This window comes from Neovison vison, chromosome 6 (genome assembly GCF_020171115.1).
Source record: "Neovison vison isolate M4711 chromosome 6, ASM_NN_V1, whole genome shotgun sequence".
Lineage (NCBI taxonomy): Eukaryota > Metazoa > Chordata > Mammalia > Carnivora > Mustelidae > Neogale > Neogale vison.
The window spans coordinates 119242200-119266191 of record NC_058096.1 but is presented as its reverse complement, the minus strand read 5'-3'; the positions used below and the strand labels follow the sequence as shown (position 1 = coordinate 119266191).

General features: G+C 41.0%; 1 protein-coding gene across 1 annotated transcript in view; it reads right to left on the bottom strand.

Moving 5' to 3' along the window:
* Positions 1–7118, bottom strand: part of SNX4 (sorting nexin 4) — a 70498-nt gene extending 63380 nt beyond the window's left edge. Inside the window, exon 1 of the mRNA XM_044252141.1 lies at positions 6956–7118. Coding sequence (XP_044108076.1) covers positions 6956–7096 — 141 coding nt within the window. The 5' untranslated portion in view covers positions 7097–7118. The remainder of the gene's footprint in view (positions 1–6955) is intronic.
* Positions 7119–23992: the final 16874 nt, after the last annotated feature.

Below are 23992 nucleotides of genomic sequence, written 5' to 3'. Positions count from 1 at the left end.
CAAGATGAAACTAGAGAGGGAGACAAACCATAAGAGACTCAATCTCTGGAAACAAACTGAGGGTTGCTGGAGTGGAGGGAAGTGGGGGTATAGGATGGCTGGGTGATGAACACTAGAGAGGGTACATGTTGTAGTGAGTGCTGTGTATTGTATAAGATGGATGAATCACAGACCTGTACCCCCGAAATAAATAATACATTATATGTTAATAATTTTTAAAAAAGAAAAAAATAAAATTTTTAAAAAATAAAATCCATGAGTCCATACTGAAAAATCAAATAGAAAGTCTGATGAGGAACAAGATATTTTCAATCCCAAAGTAGGTCCCACAAAATATTAACTACAAAAGGAAAAAGAGTAACTTGATATTGAAGACTGGCAGAAAATGTGATTCCAAAGTACTGGGCAAAAACAAATCATGTGTGAACTAGACCATAGGATCACTTTAGTGGCAATTTCTGCCAAAGATGCATAACCTGAACTTAATCATAAGGAAACATCAGGCAAACCTAAAACTGAGGGCATTCTACAAAATAATTGCTTTCTAATCTTCAGAAGAGTCTAAGTCACCAAAGTAAAGACTGAGAAACTCTGCCAAATTGAAGGAGACTAAAGAGACAATATAATTAAAGGTAATACATGCATCTGGATCATGCATGTGTTACCTTTAATTATATAATCTGGGCTGGATCATTTTGTTCTGAGGAACAGTACTGGTACAACTGGCAAAATTTAAACAAAGTTTGAGGATGAGACAGTAGTCATTTATCAATGTTATCTTCCTGATTTTGATGGTAGTATTGTGGTTACATAGGACAATATCCTTGTTTGCCCCTAAATACTGAAGGTTTTTAAGTAATCTCTACACCCAACGTGGAGCTGAAACTCATGACCCCAGAATCAAGAGCTGCAGGCTCTACTGACTGAGCCGGTCAGGCACCCCTCACAGTGAAAGTTCTGGGAATGAGATGAGGGCATATCATGATGGCAGTTCACTCTAATAGTTCATGGGATGGGAAAAAGGATCTTCATACTGCCCTTGCTTATAAAATTTGGTATCATTTCTGTAAATGAGATTATTTCAAAAAATTCTTAATTATATTTACATAAATAATTTTTGTTTCAGTTATGTTTGGGGGAAGAAAAAAACAAAGATACATGCCTTCCAAATCATTACAGAGGATAAAACCGAAGAAATTATTGTCCACAAAAAAAAAAAAAGCAAAAATAGAAACCAAAATAAGAAAGTATAAAACCTCACAGAAGAAAATCAACTAAAAATAAAGCCAGTTAGGATAATGCAAATGTTTTAAATTCCCTATGGTAAACAAGAGAAAGACTTAAAACAACACAGAACAAAAAATTCCATCATGGGACAAACACAAATACAAATAAAGTAAACAGAAGTCAAAAGAAATCAGGGTAGGGGCACCTGGGTGGCTCAGTGGTTTAAAGTCTCTGCTTTCAGCTCAGGTTATGATCCCAGGGTCCTAGGACTGAGCCCCACATCAGGCTCTCGGCTTAGCAGGGAGCCTGCTTCCTCCTCCCTCTCTCTCTGCCTGCCTCTCTGCCTACTTGTGATCTCTGTCAAATAAATAAAATCTTAAAAAAGAAGAAAAAAGAAAAAAGAAATCAGTGTAGCATGAGGCCAAGTAAGTAAGCAAGCAAGAAAACATAAAATAACTGGAAATCAGGAAAAAATAAAAGTTTGTAATTAAAATTTGTAGGATCAATTCACCCTCAGATTAAAAACCAGTTTATCAGGGGTGCCGGGGCCGGGGGGCGGTGGTGCTCAGTGTGTTAAAGCCTCTGCCTTCAGTTCAGGTCATGATCCCAGGGTCCTGAGATGGAGCCTTGCATTGGGCTCTCTGCTCAGCAAGGACCCTGCCTGCCTCCCTTCCTCTCTCTGCCTGCCTTTCTGCCTACTTGTGATGTCTGTCTGTCAAATAAATAAATAAAATCTTTAAAAATAAAAATAAAAACCAGTCTGCCAGAATCTGTATCCCATCTCTGCCACAGATTAACTGTGTAACTCTGGACAAATTTTTTAATCTCTCTGCCTCAGTTTCCTCATCTGAAAAATGGGGATTAGAGTACTTACCTCATAATGTTATTAGAACATCTACTGAGTTAATGCAGGTAAAGTTCTAAAAGTTGCCTGGTGTAGAGCAGGAGCTCAAGTATTCCCTATTCCCTATTATTTGCAGTTTTAAGGGTTTTTTTATTATGAAAGTAATACATGTTTAGTATATAAAAACTGAAAACTATAGGTCAAATTAACTAAGTATAAATCACCTATATCCCACAACCCAGCACTAACCACTGTTAATATACCACTCTTGGTATACTTCCTTACGATCTTTTTTTCTACACTTGATGCTTATGTATAGGTCAAAGATCTGAAGTTTAAGAGCTACCCAAAGAGTTTACTTTTCTTAGGGGGATGTCTACAACAGTCAACAGTAACAGGTATTAAGTTAAATAATGAGGCCTAGGAATGAAGCTTACTTCAGTTATAAATAAGAAAAATACAGTTCTAATACATGACCTGTTTTCTTATACTTTTTATTTATAAAATATATATTTCAAAAATAAAACAGTGATTCAGAAAACATTTTTATTTAAAAATAAAATATATAAGTTTGAAGTTTTCCACAATGAGTCACAACATATGCATGGTTCATGAAATCAGTCTGGTAGTTTGTGATCAATATTTCTTTTTAATAATAAATAGAAGAATGTGAGAGAGTACTACATGAAGTAATGATTAAGTATTGCCTCCTCGAACAACATTTATGTATGGAAGGATATGTATGCTGGTTAGATTGTAGAAAATGGATTTTGTACTCTGAGTCACCTTTAAAAAATTCTGCGAGCTGCTGAGGCAGAAAAATGAGGAAAAAGTACTTGAATGTGATTTAATCACCTGCTTCTAAACTAATACATTCTGTAACTATGCCTATACATTTCCTTTTCCTTTTTCATGTTATTCTCACCCACAAAAGCCTCAAAACTTGCCCGCAGCGCCAGCCTACTCCACTCAGTTCTCTGCTGCCAATCAGTGAAGTTGTCATGGAGTACACAGATTGCTAAGCAGTAAGCACCAGTTGTCCATGAACTCTTCACCCCCCACCAGTCCTCCCAGGCCTAGAGCGTGCTCCCTGAAAAATCACTCCTGACTCCTGCAGGCAAGGGTTTTTCTCCGGACAAACAATTACCAACTCAGTGGGATCTTCCAGTCTAAAAAGTTCTCTTGCTTCCATTCCCTTGCTATTTCATCTTTCTTGGGCCAAGACTAATTGCTACTTTCTTGGAGATTGGATTCCTAATTTTTTCCATTTTCTAAATTATTTTACATAGAACTGACAATACTAAGGGGGAAAAAAAGGAATGCATTCTTCCCTACAGGTGAAAAAGTATGAAAGGAAAAAAGAGAGAGATTTCTCATCAAACAATGGAAAAGGACTGAAGACTCACAGAAAGAAAAATAAGAGACCACAAAAGAGCTGAGAGCAGAATTTAAAGAATCCCAATTAGTGATGTTTAAAACCAAAGGAGGTTTGCGAGTCTGTGCTTGCTTCTATTACCCCTGGGTGTAGGGTAAATGGTACAAATGACTCTCAGCCCAAATCTGCAGTCAAGAATAAGGCTGATGAGGCAAGTTTTCTGCATCTCTACACTCCATCTGCACAGATATTTTTGTGGTGAAAAAGTGCTTGATAAATCAACACATTTTTTATACTTTTTTTCTTCTTAAAATTGCAACTTAAACTAAGAAATTTAAATACAGTATTGGAGCAATTAACAAGTCTATTTTTAAATTTTTTTTTGGATGGAAGCAGCATAGCTTACTGGAAAGAGCACTGATTTCAAAGCCAGGAGGACCTGGGCTCAAATCCCAGCCATTCCACTGACTAGCCTGTGACCTTGGCAAAATTACTTCTCCTGGAACCCCATCTTTTGGGGTTAATTTACAGAATTAAATGAAAAGCAGAGCTTACTGCGCATAGCACCCACAAACCACAAATCTAACTTACCTTTCTGCTCAGACCACGTTCCTATCAATACCAGTATCAACATGGTTATGGTTACTGCAATACTTCTCAATTGAAAATGGACTGGAAAAAAAGAGGGGATAGAAAGAGGGAAAGGTAGGGGTGCCTGGCTGGCTTAGTTGGTATAGTATATGACATCTCTTGAGCTCGGTCACGAGTCTAAGCTCCACCTTGGGTGTGGAGATTACTTAAAAATAAAATCTTAATAAAAGAAAAAAGAAAGAGGGAAAGGGAGTAGATGGCCCTCAAAGGATAAGCTAGGGGCTTCTGGAAGAGAATAGGCAACATACACAGTACATTTGAATATGTATGTTTATACTCATGATTCTGAAATAATTGAGACTGAAAATATTTGTCCAAATGGCTTATGTCTCTAGAACCACAAAATTAGGAAGCTGTTTTAGGAAACCCCATAAGTTTGGTCACTAATGAATGGTAATATGACTTTTACTGTATGATGGCATCTTTGGGTTTTCAAATATCTTACACTGAATATACATAGGTTTTTTTCAACAAGGTATTTATAATCACTTTTAAATTAAGATAAATGGAGTTTATACTATAGTTGTGACTTCCTATTAGTTAATTATCTAAAGGCTTTCACAAAAAAATTACCAAAAAACAAATTTTTTAAAAGTTTTTTTTAAAGTAATCTCTACACCCAACATGAGGCTCAAACTTACAATCATGAGATCAAGAGTCGCATGATACTGACAAGCCAGCGAGGTGCCCACGAAAATTTTTATCATCATAATCAAATCAAAATTAAACTCATGATGTTGTCTACAAAAGCTATGATCCTTGCCTTTTGAAACAATCTAAAACTGCTTTAACATATACCCAAGAGATTAGCAAATATTTTAAAGTCTGAAAATATTAAGTGTTGCTAAAGACAGAAAAAAACTGTGATGGGAAAATAAATTGGCAAAATTACTTTGGAAGGCAATCTGGCACCACCCACTAGCATTGAATGTGCTAATACCCTACAATCCAGCAACCCCACACCTAAATTTGTATTAGACATTTGCACTAAGAGATATGGAAGAAGTTAATGATAGTAATTTTTTAGAAATAAGCAAGGATCTTATAATAACGCCAATGTCTGTAAACACAAGAAGAAATCAACTGTAGAATATCTATAAAATGGCAGACTACAGAGTCATGAATATAAGTGAATTAAGCCACATTCTGGATGAATCCCAAAAATATACTGAGCTAAGAGAGGAAGTCATAGTAAAATTATATCACTTACGTAAATTTCAAAATCAAGTAAAACAACATATCGATTACAGATACATATGGTAAAATTATAAGAAAAGCAAAAGAATTGTTAATACAAAATGCAGGACAAAGGTTACGTCTGTGGTGGAGGGAGTAAGCTATAACTCAGAACGTGTGAGGGTTTCAATTATTTTGTGAGATAATTATTTATTCTTTTGTGATGACATACTTGACAATAAGTTTTTTTTTTTTAAGATTTTATTTATTTATTTGCAGAGAGAAATCACAAGTAGATGGAGAGGCAGGCAGAGAGAGAGAGAGGGAAGCAGGCTCCCTGCTGAGCAGAGAGCCCGATGAGGGACTGGATCCCAGGACCCTGAGATCATGACCTGAGCCAAAGGGAGTGGCTCAACCCACTGAGCCACCCAGGTGCCCCAACAATAAGTTTTTTTTTTAAAGGTAAACACAAAAACTAAGTCACAGATGGAAACCTGCATAAAGAGCAAATCATAAGAGCCAAATTTATGAACTAAGAATACACACACTTCTTCACATTTAATATGAGATCCTGACCTTTACACAAATAATTCTACATTTCTGAAAAAATTGAATGAGAAACTTAAAACTCATCCCAAAAAGTCTTCATGCTACTCTGTGTATCTCGACATTTCCCTAAGAAGATGACACCTTCAACTATTGTGTATGAAGTTCCCAATTATCTGGTCTCTAAACTTGAAAAAGTCTTTCTAGGTACATGCAGCAAACAACTTTAACTTTTCTATATCCATATACCATAAGAATGGGCAGTTTTATATTAGCACTAACTCCTGCTCCAGAAAAAAAAGAAGCAAAATGGATGATCAAAGCACACTCTAGGGTAGAATGGTCTCATGTGGAGCGCTGGTTTTTGAAACCCTTCCTTTTGCCCCGGAATGAAAACAATTACATATATAAAATGATGCATTCTCTCCTCTCAAGCAATGAAAATCACTAATTACCGGGGGCTTCACAAGGCAGATAGGTGCATGGGATATAGCTGACAAACCTCAACTGGGAAATAGGGCATTGCCTCCAAGTGAAGAAACTACAAATACGGAGTTTAAATTTTCTTTTATTTTGCCTTTTCTTGAATCCGACACTTTTCAATTTCCTAATCGTGGCACCAAGCCAACCACCCTTTTAAACCCCCAACTAGTTCCTCAAGTCCCCCATTCCCTTCCTTCTCCAGCACCGATGCCCACTCTCCACGGCGCCTCCGTTCGGCCATCGCCTCTGCACAACCCCTCACCAGACTGCCAGGAACAACAGTGTTCCTCTTCTGGTCCAAACCTCCAGGTCCCCCGACCTCTGAACACACCTGCTCCAGCCGGGCGGGTCCAGGGCTCCCACCTCCACGCCCATCGGACCGCACCCACACATCCCCCCGCTCCCTTCGCTGCCGCCCTCTCGGCCCTTCCCTTGGTCCCGCGGCCTCAGGGACTCGCCCCCCCAACCCCTTTCTCCACCGAGCCCCCCCCTCACTACACCTGTAGCCCAGCCCTTCCACCCTGCCGTCCCCTCACTGCGGGGCCTTTCCGGCCGAGCCCACCGGGCCCCGCCAGCCCAGCCCAACCCAACCCAGTCCGGCCCGCTAGGCCCCGACACCAGGCCCAGTGGCCTCTGCCGCCCCTTCTCCTCACCGTGCCCTCCCCGGGGCTCTCGTCTCGGGCCCCCTCCGCTTCCTCACCGACCGCAGACTGAAGCCCCGCATCGGGGTGGCCCAGCGGCTCTAGGGGCGCTGGCTGCAATTGCCGCTCGGGATCCCGAGGTGCCTGCTCCATGGCTGCAGTTTGGCTCGGCGGCTCCAATGCGCTTGCGCCGTGGCGCAACGCGCCCCGCCCCGCCCCGCCCCGCCCCGCCCCGCCTCCCGACCCCGCGGCGGTTCGCGAGGACTGAGATCCACTAAGCTCCCCGCCCCGGGCGGAGGCGGCTAGGCTTCCCTACTTAGGGACGGATTAGCTGCTAGCCCTGGAGACCCGGAAACCCGGGAGAACTGATTGAGGGAGAGAAGGGGAGAAAGGCAAGGGGAAGAGCAGAGTAGACTCTTGAACCATTCCAGCGGGCGAGGGCCTAGAGAAAAATTGAATAAGAAGAAATCGGAGACCGCGGTCTGACCTTCCCCCTCCGAGCCTATGTCCCTCCTGCCTTGTCGGTTCCACTTTTTTACCCGGAGAGTTCCGGCGCCATAAATTATAAAACTTTCACCAGTTGGAGTAACACATTAAGCAAAAGCTAGCACGTGCAGTTCTGAGAGAAGTGAAGTGAAGTGTATGGCCAAAGGGTGGCTTGAAATCGGTTGCGCTTCATAAAGCCCTGGCGATCTCTGCTCGTTTCCTACGAACCTCTCGAACCTCTCCTACCGAATTTTCAGAACCCGCTTCCTTGACACGCATTCACTATGGTAACCTAATGGGAAATGCTCACTCGGTGTGCCAGGCTGTGTGGTAGTTGGGGGTTCCTTCTATACAAAGTCTAGTCATCAGTTTTTCAAGGAGAGAAACTGATCTTCCTGCCGAAATACTTCCAAGCTATGACACACAATTTGCTCTTCCTGGGTTGTGTTCTCTGCCCCCACCCCCACCCGGCGAATTTCCCATTCATCCCTAAAATCTCAATTGGTAATGTCTAAATGCTAATATCACTTTGTTAATTAATGTTAAGACCTTTCTCGTATTATTTTACAATTATTTCTTTATATGTCTTTCCGCCCCAACTGGACTTTGGACTTTTTTAAGGCAAGGACCCTATCTTTTTTTTTTTTTTTTCCCCTCTTCCTCTGACCAAACCTAGGACCTTTACTTAAATCTCAAAAGACATTTATTTCATCAGTTTATCAAGGATTGTTCACGCTAGGTAAATTCTCAGGAAACGTATTTTTAAATCAGAAGTTTAATTCATCACAAGAGGGATATCTTCCCAGGAACAGATTAGTAACCGTTATCCTGTGCCATTTTCCCAGTTTCAAGATTTACTGAAAAAACTAGATCCAAGAGCCTTTAGTGGCTCAATGGGTTCATCGCCCATTCTTTTTTTTTTTTTTTTTAAGATTTTATTTATTTATTTGGCAGAGATAGAGATCACAAATAGGCAGAGACCCAAGAGCCTTTAGGATAATCGCTCTGGGCTGGTGAGTTCAGTATCTCATTCTGCAGTGTGTAAGAACGAGGAAGGGAGCTCAAGTTTTGACAAAGCATTCGCCCAGGGGAAGCCATAGTGCTAAGCGCTATTTTGGGGGGTGGGAGGGACTAAAACAGAGTAGGAATGTCTGTTTCCTCTTCATTCTGAGGGGGAGCAGAATACATGACCCCCAAATAGGCCACTTTGGCATGTGCATTATTTTGAGCTAAAAACAATCAAAACCAGAAGATTCAAGAAAATTACTTTTACCTCTCCCTTAACTACCTAAAAAAGTTCAGAAAGGCCTGGCCCGGAAAGACCGCTATTACCAGAAATGACCCATCTGCATGGCGAAGCAAACATTTAATTATCAAACATCTGTTCTTATGGTCCTATGAATTACCCTACTCTCCTTTGAACCTCCGTCCCTTATCACATTCCTTAGCTCAGGATGGCATAGAAGCTTCAATTGCCTGACATGTTCATGGGTCTCATAATCTTATGGGGCTCCCATACTACATAATTATTTATTTCTCTCCTGTTAATCTTATGTCAATTCAATTAACAGACCAGCCAAAAGTATCTAGAAGGATAGCGGGAAAGTTCCCCCCACCCTGCCCTTTTAAAATTCATACCTCCTTTTCTGAGAGGAAAAAAAAAATTCCAAGACTGCCTTTGGTATCAGTTTTAAGTTAGCTAGATATAACTTTGTCTCTATATTTTCTTAAGAGATAGCCTTGGAGAAACCAAATTTGGAAAAACAAGAGGGTACTTGAAGAATCTAAAATCAGGGCAAAGGGATTAGATGGTCAACAAACATGTTCATTGTGGAAAAATTAGAAAATGGTTATGAATAAAAAGAATAAAAAAGCTCCATACTCCCACACCCAAAGATAAGCACTAACACTGAGCATATATCCCTTCAAATATTATACATATATAATAAAAATAGAATCATACTATAATGTTATTTTATAATTTGTTCACTTAATACAGCAAGAACACCTTTCTGTGTGATTAAATATATTTCTAAAGAATCTTCTTAAAAACTACACAGTTTTATTGTAAAGCATTGCTATTAATTCAGGGTGCCTGAGTGGTTCAGTTGATTGTCTGCCTTCCACTTGGGTCATGATCCCAGGGTTCTGGGATTGAGTTCCCATTGGGCTCCCCACTCAGTGGGGATTCTGCTTGTCCCTCTCCCTCTGTCTGTTATTCCTCACCCCCACCCACCACTTTTGTCCTCTATGTCAAGTGAATAAATAAAATCTTTTTTTAAAAAAATACTATAAAAATAAATAAATAATAAATAAAAAAATACTATAATTTGGGGGATGCCTGGGTGGCTCAGTTGGTTGGACGACTGCCTTCGGCTCAGGTCATGATCCTGGAGTCCTGGGATCGAGTCCCGCATCGGGCTCCCAGCTCCACGGGGAGTCTGCTTCTCCCTCTGACCTTCTCCTCGTTCATGCTCTCTCTCACTGTCTCTCTCTCAAATAAATAAGTAAAATCTTAAAAAAAAAAATACTATAATTTGGGGCAACAGTCTGGCTCAGTTGGAAGAGCATGCAACTCTTGATCTCAGGGCTGTAAATTTGAATCCCACCTCAGGTGCAGAGATTACTTAAATAAATAAATAAACTTTTAAAAATTACTATAATTTATTTAATCTTATAATTGTATATGGTTATATTTTTTATTTTTTAAGATTTTAATTTTTTTAGAGATTTTATTTATTTTATTTATTTTATTTAATTGAGACAGAGAGAGAACACGAGCAGGTGAGAGAGGGAGAGGGAGAGGAAGAGGGAGAAGCAGTCTGCTCAGACTCCTCACTGAGCAGGAGCCTAATGCAAGGGCAGGACTCCATCCCAAGACCCCTGGATCATGACCCAAGCAGAAGGCAAACGCTGATCCAATGGAGCTACCCAAATGTCCTGACACTTCACAATTTTTAGTGCATTTTGTAAACTATTGATTCTCTGAGCTGCATTGATCATTTTCCAGAATAATCTTAGTCTGAGAGGACCTCTGAGGTAACACCTCACCTGTGATCTCCAGTTTTGGGTTATTTATAAAGGGAAAAATCTCAAGAGTGGAAAAATGCCCTCCATTTCCCACTCACCTCAGGGCTGATGGCCCAGTTTGGTGGTTTCTGGAATTAATCAGCTCACTCAGACCTCTGCAGCTTCCCCACTTTTCCTACCTAACCAAAGGGAGGGGCAAGTAGTGAGGTGGCTCAGAGCTGCCACCCTGACTAAGATTATTAGTCGTGGGGGAGCTGCTTATGTGAGAAAACTAAATTTACATCAGTTTTAAGCATTCATATTTCAGATGGAATCTTCTATTCAGAACTTCTGCTATCATTTGCCCCATGCTATGCTGCCTGCCACTGTGGACCGCCTTGGCTGTCACTTGTCAGAGGCATGGTCCTCCCAAGGGGATCCTACTTCCACCATCCTCACCACCCTCAGGGAATGGTGATTCCCAGGGCATCGCTGAAAGGGGAGGACACTCAGCAGGACTGAAGTGAGGGCAGGAAGCAGCACCCATGGTCTTATCTATCTGCCCAGTGAGTGAGCGGCCTATTTAATACATATCAGAAAAGTGAGCAAGAAACAGGCAAGAGGGGCGCCTGGGTGGCTCAGTGGGTTAAGCCGCTGCCTTCGGCTCAGGTCATGATCTCAGGGTCCTGGGATCGAGTCCCGCATCGGGCTCTCTGCTCTGCAGGGAGCCTGCTTCCTCCTCTCTCTCTCTGTGCCTGCCTCTCTGCCTACTTGTAATCTCTCTGTCAAATAAATAAATAAAATCTTAAAAAAAAAAAAAAAAAAAGAAACAGGCAAGAGACGGGCTCTAGTGACTGATCATCTCTGGAGATCTTCTCCATTGGTGCAATTATTCTGAATACCAGAAGTAATTTCGAGTAAATAAATGTATACTGAATCTCTGTTGCCCTGTGTTGGGGCTAGCTCTGTTTTCCCCAGACTTGGGGACTTTCTGCGCCCTCCTTCCCACACACTCATCCACCCCTCCATCGAAGGCTGACTTTCCTCTGTTCCAGCACTGCTCACTCATTTACTAACCCTACATGTCTATCTCCCCCTCTAGGCCAATGAACTCAGTGGCCCTGCCTCACTCCTCTTTGCAACCCGATGCTCTGGGCCTTCTGGGCTGGAGGGGGTGTTCAGCACTCAGCTGCTGAATGAACGAAATGGGAGGGGTGTACAGAAGGGGTGGGTTGGGAGGGGTGTACAGAAGAAAAGCAAACATGTAATAACCGGCTGCATTTTTACTTATTAAAGCCACTCAGACTCCTGGTCTCCTGCCCACGGTACCTCCCCTCCAGCCTCCACAGACATCTCCTCAACCTGAATTTGAAAAGGGTTTTCTCCCTCCCTTTCCCCTTCCTTCCCCCTTCTCTTTGCTTAGCCAACACCCCCTTCTCCCACTCCCTTAAACAATCCTCCCATGTTGTAAAAAGTGATAAGATACTACAAGGAATGTTGAAAGGTCAGTCTACATGCTAATAAGGGATTGTAGTCTGGCCAATGCCGATGGTCAGTCTACATGCTAATGAAGGATTGAAATCTAGCCAATACTGTCTGTTTCCCTTTTGTTAACGACCAATGAAAGTAACTTCCCACTATGTAAATAAAGGATGCTGAGCGAACCAATCAGGGGTATTCCCGCGCGCCAAGTATGTCTTTACATTTGAACTAGCCAATCTACAAACACCAAGTATGCCTTTACATTCAAACCAGCCAATGAAAACTTTGTAACCATGCTTCTGCTTCTGTACGTATGCTTTCACTTCCCCAAACCCCATAAAAAGGCCCTGAACAAAGGGCTGGCGCGTGAGTCCTCCTAAGACTTGACCGCCCGCAGGTACCTGTGTCTACTCAATAAACCTCGTGCTGTTTGCATCTGACCAGTGGACTCGGCTCGGTTTTTGGGTCCAGGGGTCTTCTCCTGAGAAGGGGTCCATTCCGGGGTGCTTGGAGCCCCGGGGGGATCTTTCAAATTCTCCCCAAAACTGCAGGGGAGAGGGTAGGGGAGAATGGGTGAAAGCCAACAGGGGCCCTCGTCTCCTCCCCTCTCCTCAGTAGTCTTGGTACCATAAGGACCCAGCTTGGTCCCCGTGTGCCAATCAGTTCTTCCAGGAAAAAGAGGCAGTCCTTGGGAGAGGCAAGAGACGGGCAGTCACCATGTCTCTTTCTGCAGCCAGGCCTAGCTGACGGGTCAGAGCTGGCAGCTCTGAGCCACCTCACTACTTGCCCCCTCTTTGGTTAGGTAGGAAAAGAGTGGAAGCTGCAAAGGTCTGAGTGAGCTGATTAATTCCAGAAACCACAAACTTGGGCCATCAGCCCTGAGGTGAATGGGAAATGGAGGGCATTTTTCCACTCTTGAGATTTTTCCCTTTGTAAATAACCAAAACTGGAGATCACAGGTAAGGTATTACCTCAGAGGTCCTTTTATCCAATGCCTTCATTTTCCTGATAAAGACAGTGGAGCCTAGTGAGGCTGATAACTTGCCCACAGTTACTACTAACAACTGGTTAGTAGCAGAGCAGTGGTCAGGATAGAACTTTCCCCCTGCAAACTTGGACTGAAGGTGTTAAAAACAAAATTCAAACTGAGTAAATTTAAAGATCAAATTGGCTTTATTCAATGATTCATGAATCAGGCAGCATCCCATCTCGCAAACAGAAAGGAAAGCCAAAGGGCTACACAAAATGGCTACTAGTGCTGACCAGAGAATTCCAGACTGATTGGTTAAAGGTCACATTCCTGGGAGAGACTAAACTGAAGTTAGGTTAGGTAAAAGTCTTGGTTTGCTGATAGGGGCTTAGGACAAGTGACTCCATTTGGGGCCTGTTTTTTGTTTGTTTATTTGTTTTAAGATTTTATTTATTTAAGTGGGGGTGAAGAGACAGAGCATGCACGCACAAGCAGGGAGAGAGGCAAACAGAAGGAGAAACAGGCTCCCCGCTGAGCAAGGAGCCTGATGTGGGGGTCAATCCCAGGACCCTGGGATCATGACCTGAGCCAAAGACAGACTGTTAACCGTCTGAGCCACCCAGGTGCCCAAGAGGGGGGCCTGTTTTTTAATAAGAGGCATAGAGTGCCTGACTCAGCTTCTTCTGAAGGCCAGCGTAACTCAACAAAGAAGGCATTTCCTTCTGGAGGAAGTGTGGAATGAAGAATTTTTTTCTTTTCCACTTGAGGAGGGATGAGGTGACTGGGGACCTGGCCAATCAGCTGGAGGCCATGTTCAATTATCCTGAGTAACTGCACGGAGCACCCACCCTGTCCTGGAACAAGGCTTTGCAAATGAGGGCTCTGAGGCGGGGACAGAATCCTGCTCAAGATTACAGGGAAGTCTGGGCTGGGTGCTGACCCCTGAGCAGGAGATTGCCTGGCAGGGAAGCCAGAAGAGCTTTCTACTTCCTACTCTAGGGGCCGGAAAGGGCAAGTCTTGTTCTGGGAACTGGGAGGCAGGCATTCCGTGTGAAGGAACCCAGGCTTCGGGGAGAAGAGGATGGGGCAGTGAGTCTAGAGGGGGAGGCTGGGTATAACGAGTTTTATAAACCTGACTATGGAGTCTGGATTTTATCCCATGGGAAACCGGGAGCCACCAGAGGTTTCTAGAGATTTTTAAAGATTACTAGGACTGTACTGTAGAGGATAGAATTGGAGTCTGGACAAGAACTGGTGGGGCCATTCCTAAGGCAGGGCTGGTAGGACTTGTCACACTGGACACGAGAGGTAAGACAGAAGGAGTCTCAGAGATTTGCAGGCCTCTGACTTGAGCAAAAGTTCTTTCTTATTATCTGATGGTTTCTTTTTTATACATACCATCCTGTTCAAGTTTTATGTATGCAATATCATTTTGGATCTCCAAGGTTACCAGCCAGAATCTTTTTACCTCTTTGCCTTTTCCCCCTCTTTGTTCTTCCTGTTTCCTCCTGGGTCATTGTTTTTAAGTTTGTTACTTTCATTTTGGAGTTTTTGGAAGCTATCTGATGATCCTTAGTTATTCATTAATATTTCAATAACTTAAAATCTAGAATTTTGGTTGGGCTTTTTTCTTCTTTTTTTAACATTTTAAAAAAAGATTTTATTCTATTTATTTGACAGACAGCAATCACAAATAGGCAGAGAGGCAGGCAGAGAGAAAGGGGGAAGCAGGCTCCCTGCTGAGCAGAGAACCCAGTGCAGGGCTCCATCCCAGGACCCTGAGATCATGACCTGAGCGAAAGGCAGAGGCTTAACCCACTGAGCCACTCAGGCACTCCTTTTTTCTTAATATTTTTATTTATTGTGAGACAGAGAGAGCACAAAGGTGAGCTGGGAGAGGAGGAGAGAGAGAGAGAGAGAATCTAAAGCAGATGCCACACTGAGTGCAGAGCCTGACATGGGGCTTGATCTTCCACCCTGAGACCATGACCTGGGCAGAAATCAAGAGTCAGATGCTCAACTGAATGAGCCACCCAGGTACCGCTTAAATTTAGAATTTTGAAAAAGCCATATATGTGGGCAGTCTCCTTCAACTGGCAAACTTTGTTAAGGCTGAGGTAATGGGAGTTGGGTATTAGCAGGAGTGGCCCCTAAGGCCAATACATCGAAGGATTATTGGCTGAATTCCCAGCTTTTATTCCTATTTCTCCTTCCCTTCCGTACTGTATCATGAATTTGTTCCTTGATTTTCCACAGACTTCCTCCATGCAGCCCAGGTGCTTCAAGGGAGATTCCCTCCAGCCCCAGTGGATCTATAGATACTTCATGAACACACATGTGACTCCCTACAGCCTTAAAACCTACTTAAAACCTTACTGAAAGTCTCTTGAGATAGTAAGTGAAGAATTGATAAATTATATTAATACTTGCTAAAAATTCTCTTTACATGTCTACATCTCCCCAGTGAGCACCTTCAAGGTGCTCCCTCGAAGCACCTTTCCCCCTACCCTTTCCCTCAAAGCACCCTGCTCATTCAGGTTTCACCTTCAGATCTTTTCTTTCCTTCTCAGGATGGCTCCAAGATCTTTCTCATGCAGACAAATCTTTTGCTTCTCTTGTCTTCTTTGATGGATATCTCTACCCATAACTTTGCTCTGAACAGCAAAGAATCCCCCTTAAAGCAGGGCACAGAGGAAAAGGAAGGGAAGATCTGGTAATGAGAGCACTCTGAGTTTTGGTGTTTTAGTATCCGCCACCCATACCCATGTGCATTTATATGAAATGGATAGAAAGAGGGGCATTAACGATTTGGGGAAGGAAAGTGAAGGCAGCATCCAAGGGGAGTGTTCCTTTATAAACTCCTGTGATCTGAATCTTTTATAAAGGAAATAAATTCAAGTACTGCTTAAATCGTTTTTACTTAAGTATGGAAAGTCACCCTTTGGTACTCTTCCAAGTGGGAATGGGGGTTGGCGGGAGGAAAGTTCTTTTTATATATACACACCCCTATCATGTGAAATGAGTATCAGTTACTTTTACAATTAAAAAACAAGCTATTCGAAAGAAAAAAAAGAAATCACGATATTAAGTCATAAGCACAGAAACACAGGGGAAGAGACTTTATCCAAACAGGAATGGTAGTGAGAGAAGGAAGAGGGAAGAATTTACCCAGCTCAAGAGATGGAGTGCGTGGGGGGTTAAAGGCCACAGAAGCACTGTGGAGAGAAGCACTAAGGCACAAAACAGATATATTTTGGGCAAACGTGACATTATCATGTCCTAGAATATGAAGGTGAGTCATACCGGAAAATGATGGAGAGGTGGGTAGGGGCAGAAAAGGGATGGCAGGAAATGATCCATTTGAGCTCAGCCATCAAGCATGGTCCAGGCTCACTGGTTATTAAATGTTTAGCAAATAATATTAACTGAATTAAATAGGACATGTCTCTCCTTTTGACCTCAGAATTCATATTCAGCTGTACACTTCAGTTCACCTCCACTTCTTAATTTTATTTAAAAATTTTGGGACACCTGGGTGGCTCAGCTGGTTAAGCAGCTGCCTGTGGCTCAGGTCATGATCCCAGGATTCTGGGATCAAGTCCCACATCCGGCTCCCTACTCAGCAGGGAGCCTGCTTCTTCCTCTGCCTATATGCTTTCTCTCTCTCTGACAAATAAATAAATAAAATATTTAAAAAATAATAGAAGTAAATAAAATTTTTGCAAGATTATGGGCAGACTGAGTGGTTCAGTCAGTTGTGTCTGACTCTTGATTTGGGCTCAGATCATGATCTCAGGTTCATAAGATGGAACCCGACATCGAGTGCTAGGTGCACAGTCCACTTAATATTCTCTTTCCCTCTCCTTCTGGCCCTCCCCCACCCCCGTGCCTCTCTAAAAATATTTTTTTTGAAAAATTAATACATGTACTTAGTACAGAAATTAAACCACAAACAGGTACACAGTTAAAAAAAAAAAAAAAGTCAGCCTTCAGCTTCCCATCTCCAGTCCCTTGCTTTCCCACCTTGAATCAACCATGATAGGATTTTTCCAGAATTAAAATTACTTGTTTTTAGAACGGTTTCAGCCCAATATCTGGGCGGCACAATATCATCCCAATTTGGAAGAAGCTACATACAATGCAGGCAATCTAAATGTCTTGAGCTCAGCAGAACAGGTCTAAAGGGAATGAGTATAACTTTCCCCAAAGCTCACTTACCCAGAAAATTCAGTTCCAAATGTTTAAGAGAAATATGCCTATTTTTAACAGTAAACTTGATTAAAATTATAAAACGTTAAAAATTGTTATGGGCCAGACCTCACAGCTAAGAGCTTGCCCAAAGTGATGAAGTAAAGATTGAAACCCAAGATTCCTGACTCCCTGCTTAAGTACTCACTCTTTTATTGCACTTCAGGGTGATTCTGAAAACCAGAACAGGTTTTCAATAGGAAAAGTAACTGTGAGTTACTGTAACTATTTCCTAGACAATAGGAAAGTAACTGTGAGTCTCCTGGGTGGCTCAGTTGGTCTTGATTTTGGCTCAGGGCTCAGGGCTCAGGTCATGATCTTGGGGCTGTGAGATCAAGCCCTCAGGCTTCGTGCTCAGTAGGGAGTTGCTTCTCTCTCTCTCCCTTTGTCTCTACCCCAGCTCTCGAGGTCCCTTTCTCTAAAATAAATAAATGAGTTGTAAAATCAAGGAGAGTAACGTTATAACAACTGTGAATGGAAATAAAAATCTCAAGTTACCTATGCTTTTTTTTTTTTAAATTTTATTTATTTATTTGACAGAGAAAGATCACAAGTAGGCAGAGAGAGAGAGGAGGAAGCAGGCCCCCTGCTGAGCAGAGAGCCCGATGCGGGACTCGATCCCAGGACCCTGAGATCTGACCCGAGCCCAAGGCAGCGGCTTAACCCACTGAGCCACCCAGGTGGCCCTTACCTATGCTTTTAAATAGCCAAGGAAACATGGATACCCTAGCTCTGAGCCCTCTTTAACTCGAATCTTAATAAAACAAAAATAAAAAAGTTTTTCAAAGAGTACATTGTGTATGATTCCATTGTATGAAGTCCAAGACAAGAAGAACTAATATTCTGTGATAGAAATGAGAACAGTTAACCCTGGGACGGTGGAAGATTTGACTCTAGAGGGGCCTGAGGGAACTTTCTGAATTAAGGGAAAAGTTCTATATCCTGATTTGATGTGGGTATTACATGGGTATATACAATTGTCAAAACTCACTGAAGTGTACACTTAAGGTACATATACCTCACTGCCGATAAATTAAACTTTGATTAAAGACAATTTGAATGAATGAAATTCCTTTGAAAATCAAGTGAAGGTTGCTCACTCCGAGATGCAATTTTTGGCCTAAGACAGAGCCAACCAGTTGTCTACTTTACTCCTTTGAATATGTTTGTTATTGACTGAGTGATTCACCTGTGATTCATTATGCACCAAAGGAAGGAAAAGGGCTCAATAAATTTAGAGACTTGGAACATTTCTGTGTCATTTCTTCAGCACATTTCTTCAGCATGTCTGGGCTTTGCAGGAATTCATCAAGCTTTTACCAGTGATATGATCTGACAGTTGGCATGCTAATACTTTATATATTTGAGAGATGATTTGCAGTGAGAGTGCTTATTCATTCATCATCATGTTAAGCTTCAAAACACCTTATATAGGGGCGCCTGGGTGGCTCAGTGGTTAAGCCGCTGCCTTCGGCTCAGGTCATGGTCTCAGGGTCCTGGGATCGAGCCCCGCATCGGGCTCTCTGCTCGGCGGGGAGCCTGCTTCCTCTTCTCTCTCTCTGCCTACTTGTGATCTCTCTCTGTCAAATAAATAAATAAATAAATAAATCTTTAAAAAAAAACAAAAACAACACCTTATATAAGGCAGGTAAAATAGGTATTATTATTCGTTTTATAGTTTGTGAAAGTAAGGTGCAGAAAAGTTAAATAACTTGCCCAATATCCCACAGCTATTATTTTTCTTAATTCAAAATACTGTTTTTTGTTTGTTTTTATTCTCCACAGCTATTAAAAGACAGAGCTTAAATGTCAATTCAGGTATAAGGAATGTGAAATGTGAAATGTGTGTGTGTGTGTGTGTGTGTGTGTGTGTGTATATATATATATATAATTTTTCCCAGTATGTCATTTCAGAAAAATCAGACCTCTCAGAGTGAGACCTGGGTTCAGAATGACAGTACCAGAGAATACTGTGACTTCCAAGAACACAGTGAATTGAATATCATAATGTAGGGCCAGAACTAGGATAAAGCAAACAAGGTACTTAGGGCACAAAATCTAAGAAGGTGCTCTCTCAGGTTCAGGCAAGTGCCAATCCTGCATGGTTCCTAACATTACCTTGTTATTACTAATTTAAATATAAGAAAACTGAATCTTAGAGGTGGAGTAGATGACTAATGTCTCACAAACAATAAATAGAAGAACCAAAAACTAAGAAGGGGTTTCAGGCTTCAAATTCTACTAAGCCTACTCTTCAATAATGCTTTGTGTTTAGCCATAAGGAGGATTAAGACCATGAGGTTTTTAATTGTACATTTAATAAACTGTTGGCCAAATGGCTTCCAAATTCAAATGCAAACTTAAACAACAGTAACCATCCAACAATTTCAGATTAAAATCTCTCAGCAAAGTAGGAACTGGAAGGACCTTCCTCAAATTGATAGTGTTGCTATGAAAAACCTACAGCTAACATCATACTTTAATGAGACTACTTTGCCCCAAGATCAGAAACAAGACAAGGTGTCTGCTTTTTCCCCTTCTATTCCATTTTGCACTGGAGGTTCTAACCAATGCAATAAAGCAAGAAAAAGAAGTAAGGCATTCAGATTGGAAAAGAAGAATTAAACCGTCTTTATTTGAAGATGATAAGAACTCCTATGTAGAAAATCATAAGGAATCTACAGAAAAGCTACAAGGGATAATAAATGAATGAGTTGAGCAAGGCTGTAGGTTACAAGCTCAGTATACAAAAATAAATTTCTTCTTGTATATATTATCAAGAAACAAAAACTGAAAATGTTTTAAAATGTCATTTATAAAATAAAAAATATGAAACACTTAGAAATAACTCTGATATAAGATATGTAAACCTATATAATAAAAATGACAAGCTATTGCTGAGAGGAATTAAAGAAGACTGAAATAAGTAGAGCTGTGTTCATGGCTAAGAAGACATAATACTGGTAAGATGTCTTTCTCCCCTAATCGACCTATGGATTCAATTAAATTCAACAAAATCCCAGCAGGCTTTTTTGTAGAAACTGACAAACTTACCCTAAGATTTATATGGAAAAGCAAATTAGAATAGCCAAAACAAGTTTGAAAAATAACAAAGTTGGAAGACTTACACTATCTGACTCTAAGATTATGAAGTTACAGTAATTGAGACAGTGCAGTATTGGTATAAAGAAACGAACCAATCTGATGTAACAGAATAAGGTTCATAGTAGAACCATAGTTTATGATCAGTTGATTTTAGACAAAGGTGTAAAGGCAATTCGATAGACAAAGACTAGTCTTTTATTTATTTTTATTTTTTACTGAAGCATATATCTTACTAATTTCAGGTGTTCATAATACTGATTCATTATTTTATTTATTTATTTGTTATTTATCAGAGAGAGAGAGAGAGAGAAAGAGAGAGAACAAGCAGAGGGAGTGGCAGGCAGAGGGAGAACTAGGCTCCCTGCAGAGCAAGGAGACTGATGTGGGACTTGATCCCAGGACCCTGGGATCATGACCTGAGCTGAAGGCAGATGCCTGAGTGACTGAGCCACCCGGGCATTCCCTGATTTATTATTTTTTTTATGTTATTTTTTTTTAAAGATTTTATTTATTTGACAGAGAAAGAGAGATAGTGAGAGAGGGACTACAAGCAGGGGGAGTGGGAGAGGAAGAAGCAGGCTTCCTGCTGAGTAGGGAGCCCGATGTGTGGCTCGATCCCAGGACCCTGGGATCATAACCCGAGCCAAAGACAGATGTTTAATGACTGAGTCACCCAAGCACCCTTATTTTTTTTGTTGTTACCAAAGTTATTTAATTAAGCTTTATATTGTCATTACTTTAATGATTTTGCAAATAGTGTTTTTAAAATCTTTTTTTAAATTTATGAATCTGCATTTTTATATATTATGAAATTATCCTCACAATTAGTCATTACTATCTGTCTCCATACAAAGGTATTACAATATTATTGACTATATTCCCTACTGTGTGTATTTCATCCCACAACTTATTTATTTGATAACTAGAAGTTTATGTCTCTTAATCCCCTTCACGTACTTCACCCACCTCCCAACCCTTTCTCCTTCTAGCAACCACCAGTGAGTTTCCCATGTCTATGAGTCTGTTTCTGTTTTGTTTGTTCATTTGTTTTGTTTCTTAGATTCCACATGTAAGTAAAATCATATGATATTTGTCTTTTTCTGTCTGACCTTTATATATTCAACTAGAGATGGACACTTAGGTTTCTTCCATATTTTTGCTATTATAAATAATGGTGCAGTGAGCACAGGGGAGCATGTATCTTTTTAGTGTAAAGGCTAGCCTTTTAAATAAAAGGTGTTGGAAAGAACTGGATATCCACTGCAGAAAAACAAAACAAAACCAAAAAATTTTTGAGAAATATTTTGTACCATATTCAATCAAAAACTAACTCAAAATGGATTATATGCCTACATGGAGGAGCTTAAACTATGAAACTTCTGAGAAAATATAGGAGCACATATTTGTGATGTTGGGTTAGACAGATCTTAAAGATGACACCAAAACCATGATCCATTAAAAAAAAACTTGATAAATTGGACTTTATCAAAATTAAGAACATCTGTTCTTTGAAAGAAACTGTTCAAAGAATGAAGATAAGCCACAGACAGGAGAAATTACAAACCAAATGTAAAAGCTTTTTTTCCAGAATATATAAAGAAATCTCAAACCTCAATAAGAAAACAATCTAATGAAAATATGGGTAAAAGATGTGAACAAACATGTCATCAAAGAAGGTATACAGATGGCATATAAGCACATGGAAAGATGTTCTGCATCACTAATCATTAGGGTTGTACACATTAACAGCACAAGGGACTCCCATGACACACCTATTAGAATAGCAAAAATCAGAAAGATTGTCCATATCAAGGGTTGCCAGTGACATGACGCACCTGCAACTCTTATGCACTGCTGGTGGGAGTGTCAAGTGGTACAACCACTTTGAAAAAACCACTTCCAATTTCTTTCTTTTCTTTTTTTTTTTTTTTTAAGATTTTATTTATTTATTTGTCAGAGAGAGAGAGAACACAGGTAGGCAGAATGGTAGGCAGAGGCAGAGAGAGAAGCAGGCTCCCCACTTGAGCAAGGAGCCCAATGTGGGACTTGATCCCAGGACCCTGGGATCATGACCTGAGCTGAAGGCAGATGCTTAACCAACTGAGCCACCCAGGCGTCCCCCACTTCCAATTTCTTAAAAAGTTAAAAACATATGCTTACCATTCCACTCCTACGTATTTACCCAAGATAAATGAAAGTGTATGTTCATACAAGACCTTGTATGAGAATTTCATAGCAGCTGTATATGTACTAGGCCAAGACTGAGAATGACCCAAATGTCTATCAACTGCTGAATGAATAAACAAATTGTGGTATAATCCAAACAATGAACGACTGTTGAGCAATAGAAAGGAATGAATTACTCATACATGAACAACATGAATAAGAAGGAAAATAGTTATACTGAGTGAAATAAGCCAAAACAGACCATCCTCTTTGATTCCATTTATTCTAGAGAATGCAAACTAATCTATGACATAAAGCAGATTAGTGGTGGAGTGGATTGAATGATGGTGGCCTCCAAAAGATAGGTTTACATCCCAATTCCCAGAAGCCATGAATGTTATTTGCTTGGAAAAAGGGTCTTTGCAGATATAATTAAGGATTTGAAAAAAAGATTTTATTTACTTATTTGGCAGACAGAGATCACAAGTAAGCAGAGAGGCAGGCAGAGAGAGAGGGGGTAGCAGGCTCCATGCTAAGCAGAGAGCCTGATGTGGGGCTCGATGCCAGGACCCTGGAACCATGACCTGAGCTGAAGGCAGAGGCTTTAGCCCAATGAGCCACCCAGGCACCCCATAATTAAGGATCTTGAGATGAGGAGATCATTCTGGATTTTCCGGGTGGGATTTAAATTTAATGTCAAGTGTCCTTGTAAGAGGAAGGCAGAGGAAGATTTGAGACAGAGAGAAGAGAGGCAGACTCTAAGAGGACAAAATGTGACCACAGAGGCAGAGGTTGGAGTAACTGTGCACAAATCAAAGATCGCCAAAAGATACCAGAAGCTGGCAGAAGCAAAGAATGGATTATCCCCTAGAGCCTCGAGAGAGCATGGCTATGCTGACATCTCAATTTCAGACTTCTGGCCCCCAGAACTGTGAGAGAATAAATTTCTGTCGTTTTAAGTGATTCAGTTTGTGTAATCATTATGGCAGCCTCAGGATATCAATATTCCCTGGATATGGGACAGGAGTGGAGAGAGAGGAAACCGGAAAGGAGAGATTACCAAGAGGCAAGAGTAAACTCTTGAGAATGATGAATATTCTCATTGTCATGATAGTGGTGATGTTTCATGGGACTACACACCTCAAAACTTATAAAATTGTATACTTAAAAAGGTGTAGTTTAAGTCCATTGCACATTAACAAAGCTATTAAAAAGGGAAAAAAAGACATAAAGGGTCTGAAACAAGACTCCACTTGTAATATTCTGGCCTTTTCTGAGCAGTCCACGTAACACTGATACAGGGTATATTCTCGGGAAACTGATCATAAGACGGAGACCCACCATATGAAGCACAGCTGAGTAAACTCAGAATAGGACAAATGGGAGAACTGATACTCAGAGATATTTAGTGTTGCTATATGCAAGGGAAAACATGCTCATCTTACAGGAGCTCCATTAGAATGGGGGCAGATTTTGGTACAAAGAACTTGCTAAAGTCAGTGTTGTCCACAGATAAAATAGCTGTTGGAGGAGCTAGTTCCTGGGAGACTACCCAGGTATTGTTGGTGGGGGCCTCTCTCTGA